This window comes from Cicer arietinum, chromosome 5 (genome assembly GCF_000331145.2).
Source record: "Cicer arietinum cultivar CDC Frontier isolate Library 1 chromosome 5, Cicar.CDCFrontier_v2.0, whole genome shotgun sequence".
Lineage (NCBI taxonomy): Eukaryota > Viridiplantae > Streptophyta > Magnoliopsida > Fabales > Fabaceae > Cicer > Cicer arietinum.
In genome coordinates this window covers 45,438,746-45,446,296 of record NC_021164.2, presented here as the reverse complement: position 1 = coordinate 45,446,296, position 7,551 = coordinate 45,438,746, and the positions used below count along the sequence as shown (strand labels likewise).

The window sequence follows — 7,551 nt, the reverse complement described above, 5'->3', positions numbered from 1 at the left end:
GTGCGTTGTCCAGATATAATTCTAGAGACATGGCTCAGTTTAAGGTGCTTCTCTTCTTTCCCTGAGAACCATATCAAAACAGATTCGTCCTGAAAGCAACCGAAAAATTAAATACCTTCAACTTTTGACAACCAACAATTCTTAACAAAATCTTTAATGCACAAAAGCAAATCAGGGTATTTGAACCACACCAGAGAATATTATACTAGCTTCGCGCCTTATTATAAGAACTCATTGTTATTTCCACTCTTACTAAGAAAAGTTGGTAGGATAGTTAATGTGTTCATTTTATTTGTTAATGTTCCTAAAATAACATTTGTATTTGAACGTGTTAAATTTGACTTCTCATATTCCAAGACAAATTAGTAGTATTAATAAGGGGTATCTTTGAAAAAAATAAATAAATGCACCTAGTAAATTGAAAGGTTGCTTATATTTAGGGACAATTTTTTTCCCAAAGGATGCTTATAATTAGGGACAGAGGTAGTATATGTGTGTGTATAGAGAGTGTGATAAATATGTTGATTCTTTCTTGGTTTTATCTCTTTTCCCTTGTTCAAGGGGAATTTCTATAGGGGCAAAGACAACTTAAACATCATCCAAGAAAGGCAACTATTGTGCTCCTTGAAGGAAGAATGCGCAGTTTGGACAGATTGCGACGTGAAATGGCATAGGTTTCTCTCAGATGCGGTCTTTACTGTATTGCTAAGAGTTAGCATGGGATTTACAATCATCCTATTTACCATAATTTCATAAAATCAAACTATAATTCAGCACTATTTTTGAGAAGCATCCCCCCAAAATTTTGAAGATGCATTGCCACATAATAGAAGAGAGTGAGCAGTTTCAATCACATGACAATGTCTTCATAAACCATTTTGTTGATGGGTGTGTGCCTGTGTAGACAAGTAGATTGATGCATCATGCCATGTTAAGTCATAAAATGTGAACAGAAATGTACTCCCTCCAGCCTTATTTATAAGCAAAATTTTCTTATTTTGCACATATTAAGTAATTAGTTATAATTACAAAAATATCTTTTATTATAATAATTATCACATTAAATTTGCATTTTAACTATGCATTCATCTTATAAAAAAGGAGAATTAATAAGGGTTATATTTGGAACAATGATATTAAACAAGTTGAATTTGGCGACTTTTGCTTATATTTGAGGCCAAAAATTATGATAACTTTTGCTTATAAATAAGGCCAGACGGAGTATTCTTTTAAATATGGCTATGCCAGGTGTGAACAAAATGCCCAAACTAGGTTTGCATCTCCTTGCAAAAACTGTGTAAAATAGTACCTAACTCTACACTTTCTTTCACTGAAAAATTTCATGTGCACTAGAGAAATCATTAAAGTAACAAGGTACTTATATCCCAAGAAAGAGCTAACTTGACTCAAGCCCCAATCATATAAATGTACAAGATCAAGGGAAAATTTGCCTAACGATCAACCATGCTGAAAAACGAAGCATTGGCATGTTTACAGCTGACATGATTTGACCTACATGACAATCCAAGGCACTCAAAGAATCTGTAGTGGTGAAAGCAACACAAGATGAAGGAGGGAAACAATAAACACCCTGTGATTTCATGTGCCAATCATCTGTCATGTACTTCGGTCACATATATAGAATTAGCTGTAAAGGTTATGGCAGTAAATTAAGATTGTGAGTGAATTGACTAGAAGAAACCAAATTGAGGGCAAAATCAAGTATTTAAAAATGAAGTTTAAGGGCAAGGAAGGATGATGTTGGGATTGACATGCCTATGGCTTCAACCTTGGAGTTGTTAGCAAGAATAATGTAGCTTTATGCTCTGGATTGGGATTACCAGTTATGTGATTGTGAGTGAGTTAGCTGAAGGTGAACTTTGTTGCACGACCTTGAGCTAAAGGCCCACTTTATTTTTTGTCAGACAGTATAAAGGAGAAAAGGACTGTATTTCAGGAAGAAAATCCCATAGAGCTCATGCTTAAGTATGCAAAACCATGATTCCATAGTCAATAAATAATAATACGCTGAAGTAGTGGCCAAAGAGTCTAAAAAGGTGACTGAAAAGCAACTTTTCAAAGTGTGATTGAAAACAACTTTTCAAAGGGATGTCACCAATAAAAAGTTGGATCAAAGAAAGAATAACAGATCTAGATAGAAGAGAACTAGACAATCAGGCGCTGTCACCAACCAGTGGGTCACTACAAAGCCGAAGAAACACTCCTCCTTGTGTGGCTGGAAGATGGGAGTATGGAGATGTCAGAAGTGTTGAAATTGTAGCAGTTCACTTTGGCATGTGAGATGTTAGAAATAGGCATTGAGCTGAAATTTCACCAGTTGGATAGATCAGGATTTACATTCACGTTGATATAGAACCAACACCCTCAACCCTAGGGATCAAATTGCAGCAGTTACAGCAATTTCTTATTCTAAACTATAAGTACAACTAATCAAACAAATACATATAAGGAAAGAACTAAATTAGAAAAAACAAGGAAATAGGGAAATTTCAACACAAAAATGATTTCACATATATAATAGAATAATATAATGTACTGAAAATAATGAAAAATAAACCACAAGCAGCATCATGTCAATAAATAAACAACCATAAGACTTGAAAGGAATGAAATGTCAGCAAGTTGATTCTATAAATAGTATATATAACCACATTAAGCTGGAAGGCTTGATATGATCTATAAGGTAACAAAGATATGATTAGCTCAAAAATTAATTTCTAGTCATACAGATGTGATTGAAATAAATAAACAACCATAAGGCTTGAAAGGAATGAAATGTCAGCAAGTTGATTCTATAAATAACCATATTAAGCTGGAAGGCTTGATATGATCTATAAGGTAACAAAGATATGCTTAACTCAAATTAATTTCTAGTCATGCATATGTGATTGATTCCTTTAACAAGATCTGCTAAGTTATTGGCACGACAAAGCTTTCGAGTATGTTTAAAGCATCGCTCTCATGCATGACTGAGAGAAGCCCTATCCCTTCCCTAATTGAGGCAGCCCATGGTTTGATAAAAGCAAATTCAGGTTCAAATTTAATATTTTCAATTTGTTACTTGATAAAATTCATGTAGTGATCAGGGCATAGCATTAGCAACTGAATTTTTTTTCACAATTTCACGTTGCAAACACTTTTAAAAACCTAATCAAACGCTAACCTAGCTGCTATTAAGTCATTCATAGTTATGTCTGTAGCATTTTAAAAATTTTGAGCATTCACTTTTGAAATATCTTCTTTTTCACAATATAATTCATTGGATGAAGAATTTACACTTTTGCTCCTTTTCCACAAATTACTAACACTCTTCATCAGCTAACTTCAAGGAATTTTGTTACCATTATTTATATACATATATTTTGAAAATGAAAGAGGTCGAGGCTTCAAATTTGGTTTTAAAAATAATAAAGGGCAGAGTGATGGCAAACATACTTCTCAGGAAGAAAAGAGGTAGATAGACTAGCCCAATGATTAATTTATATAAATAAAAGTAGTTCAAAACTCACATTAGAAAGTCGAAAGGGGCAAAACTTGGGCTTCCCCCTTCTTCCATACTTAAGCAAATAAGCCCCTTTCTTTAAAGCAGTAATGGCCTGCAGTTGAGATAAATAAAGAACCACAGTCAGTATAGTCAGCACAATAGGCAAGCACCACAGGCATCCTGCCTGAAGCCCCAAATTCCACATCACACTAAAGCAATAAACTGTGGTTTTTCAGCTGCAAACACTTATACTAGTCAACTTTATCAGCTGCAATGTTTGGTTGATCAAAGGCATAAACAACTAAGAAACAACAATAAGAGTCCATGCCTTTTTCCCACTAAACGGCTACATGAATCAATCAAATGATATCACTGTATTTGTACAAAAATAATTCTTCAGCAGGACATTTAATAAAGGTAGCACAAACACTTATACTAGTCATGTTCATGTCTTACCCGTGCAGGATACTTTTATTATACACTTCAAATTTTCTTAGTTCAATTTTGCTATTGTTTTCTTTTGATTTTGAACTTTTATACCAGTGCAATCTTATTGTGTCATATAATTTTTAAAACGTAAGTACTTTCTAGCATTCAATTCAAGATCCTCTTTTATGGTTTCCCTAAGAGTTTCTTGGTCTACCTCAACCTCGAATTGTTAGCTGCTCAGTGGTCCAACTAATAAACTCTTCCAATTAGCACCTCTATCAGTCTTTTTCTCACATGTGCAAAAATCATCTTTGGTACAACTGTACCAACTTCCCTAACTAGTAATGATACCAAAAATTTAGTGATTACTTTAACAGCTCAGTGGTCCATTTCGCCTTGTGAATGATACCAAAAATTTAGTGATTACTTTAACAGCTCAGTGGTCCATTTCGCCTTGAGAATGATGAAGACAAATTACTCCAAAGTTGAGTAACTGTTGGTGCATACACGTATCCAATAACAGTATGCATAGATAGCGTGTCCATGGAGTTCCAATTTTTTAACAATTTTTAAATAGATTATTGGCTGATATTTTTGGCATATGATTTTGAAATGTTTGGGATACTGCTAAGACAACGTGTCTTGAAGCTTGTGGTACAACTGTATTGATCATATTGTGAGAGGATTTGGAGTACATACTCCTTTAGTAATTCTTTTAAGACAGACGAAATGAATGCAAAAAGGGTGGAGGAGTTGGTTTATGTGATATCCAAAAAGGATGTATACACACTAAAAGAGAGACAATGTTGTGGGATATTAGTGGAATTGTACATGGGCCCAATATTAATTAACTTCTAAATTATGGTTGTTTTTTAATTAAATATTATACACACTAAAACACAGACAAGGCTGTGGGATATTAGTCGAATTGTACATAGGCCCAATCAGAATTAACTCCTAATTTATGGAAGCTTTTAAATAAAATAAGTTATATTTCTTCAATGACGAAAAAGTCCTTATAAATCTGTATATATTTATGAATAATTTAAATGATAGCGTTTGTGGAAAAATTGAGATGTAGAAGCTAGTTTTCACTTATAAGAGAAGATATAAAAATTACACAGTTATTGTAAGCATGGTTATTAAGTCAAGATCATAATCCAGAAATGTGAATTGAATCTTATTATGCTTCGTAAGATAATTACCAATAAAAATATAAGCAAAAACAAGTTACATTATTACAGCAAAATTATAAATGATATTTCATCTACTAATAACCTCAAAATAATTCGTTATTCAAGTTATAAATCAAATGACAAAAGAAAAGTTGTAAATCTGACTAAACAAAATTTACAAAAAAAAAAAGTTGTTGGCTACACTTAGTTTAGTTAATTATTAATTAGAAAGAACCAAAACTCAAGAATAGATTCATGTTAAAAATAGATACAAACTGTCGATTGGATTTACTTTTGTACCGAATCGAGATATGAGTTCTATGAATAGTTAAGATCTTGATAACCATGATCGCAAGATTCTTTTACTACTTCTTTTTCCATAAGTGCTTCTCAAGATGTTTATCTAAACTAGCTTCAAGATCCACTATATGATAGTGTTGAAATCTTTGAATAGACAAAATAATCTTTTGATGAAAAAGACATAGAAGTTGTGCTTTTTTAGATAATTGGAAATGAGGAGACAAAAAAGATACAGATAGTATTAAATAGTATATATTAGGCAATTGCATAGAACCAGGACTTCGTTTGAACAAGACTGATGATACCTTTTCTGGCAATTCAACTTTGGTAGGGAAAAATGTGATTATTTTCACATGTTTAGAGGTGAAAGAATGTAATTTTATATGGACAGAGGAAACATATGGTGTCTATGCTTTTTGCTTAATATCGAAAGTATCTATTTGTAAATTGTGATCATCATCTACAGATATGGTTATGTATTAATGAAAAATGCCAATGAACTCTTCACAAATATAACACATTTATGTAATTTAGACATACAGGTACATGCACATATTCTCATTAAGTATCTAGACCGTTTTGTACTTTAGGTATTAAAAATTTCATGTATTAAGGTATCTATGCTGCCCGTATAATACTCATAATAAGTATCCAAGCTTCACAGAACACATAATATCACTAAATTAGGTTGCTTCACATACATCAAATCCCCATTGTCCTCTAACATTAAAGAATAACAGTTACTCCCACCTGTCTCAAATATAAGAAAAAATGGGTCATAGAAAATACATCAACTTTCGTTTATGCTAATACTAGTATTTGAGACCGGAGTAGTAACACATCGCAGATAATGCATGCCGTAAGAGTACACAATCTAAAACCAAGCAGTACTCTATCGCAAAATCCACACAGAAATGAAAAAAATATATAGGTAGCTAAGTAAGGAAGTTGGTACACTTGTCAGTTACTATTATTGTAGTAGCTACTAGCTAAACTAGTAATCCAACATTTATTGGCATTAATATTTATTCGATAAACGATCCAGAAACCTTTTAAATATAAACAACATGAATTGGAAATTTCGAAGATGGTAGCGCTATGAATTAACCAATATACCTGTTCAATGTCTCTTTCAACGGTACCAGCTCTGTTCAGATCCGAAGTACTCGTCGTAGTTGTCATAATCGTATCAGACCGTGACATCACTCAAAGCAAGAAGAAAAAATAATCACTTCTCAGATGAAACCAATTACTACAAAAAATTGAAGCTCCAATCTTCCACTATTCACCCATTCTCAAACCAAAATCCTTCCATCCACCCAAAAACCCTTCCAAAACCTGAAAATTACGCTCCAACACCTTAATTTTTTTACCAGCGCTTAAATTCAAAACCTCCACCATCATAATCGAAATCGAACCCGCACAATTACAGAAGCTTCGGTGTCATCTTCGTTGCCGTAATAGTCACACCGACGACAATGGTTCGGAACTTCTAACTGCAGCACCGGCGAGCTTCGGAGTGAGCTCCGGCACTGATCAACACCAGAAGAAGCTTCTAGGTCAAGTAGGAATTACACGATCAATGAAAGACGGAAATGCTCCACAGATTACGGCGATTGATGGATCGCTGAGCTTGGCGCGGTGCGGCGGAGAAGAAAACGAGACCGAGAAAGTGCGGGAAAGTTGGAACGAGAAAATCTCTGCGGAAACTGTGATCTGATTCTGAAGTTGCAGTAGAGAGAGAGAGAGAAAATGTGTTAGAAAGAGAAAGTGAGTTTCAGAGAGAGAGAGAAAATATAGCATAAAAAAATTTAAGTGTTGTATCTGAATGGCTGAGAAGTGAAATGCTAAATTAAAGAAAAAGAAACAAAATATGAGCTGAGAAAGGGAAAGGGGAAAAGAAAGAGTAATATAAAAGTGAAGGGGCGGAGAAGATTGGCCTCGGTGTTGGAGGGTAATTTCGGGTTTGCCACTGAGCTTTAATGTTTGATTCGTTGATTATGATATGATATTCATGTTTGAGTGATGATTTGAGAAAATCGAGAATGAGTGGGAACGAAAAACCCGGAATTGACAGTGAGTAATAAATTGCGAAAGGAATGGAACCTCAGTCCTCACTCAGTCAATGACTCAAATGGTTCG

The 7,551-nt window shown here is 33.9% G+C and overlaps 1 protein-coding gene across 1 annotated transcript in view; it reads right to left on the bottom strand.

Moving 5' to 3' along the window:
• Window positions 1–7,293, bottom strand: part of LOC101496615 (PH, RCC1 and FYVE domains-containing protein 1-like) — an 18,219-nt gene extending 10,926 nt beyond the window's left edge. The window contains exons 1-3 of the mRNA XM_004513355.4: window positions 6,526–7,293; window positions 3,531–3,617; window positions 1–89 (exon numbers count right to left, since the gene is read on the bottom strand). Of these exons, the coding sequence (XP_004513412.1) occupies window positions 1–89; window positions 3,531–3,617; window positions 6,526–6,612 (263 nt within the window). The 5' untranslated portion in view covers window positions 6,613–7,293. The remainder of the gene's footprint in view (window positions 90–3,530; window positions 3,618–6,525) is intronic.
• Between the last annotated feature and the right edge of the window lie 258 nt (window positions 7,294–7,551).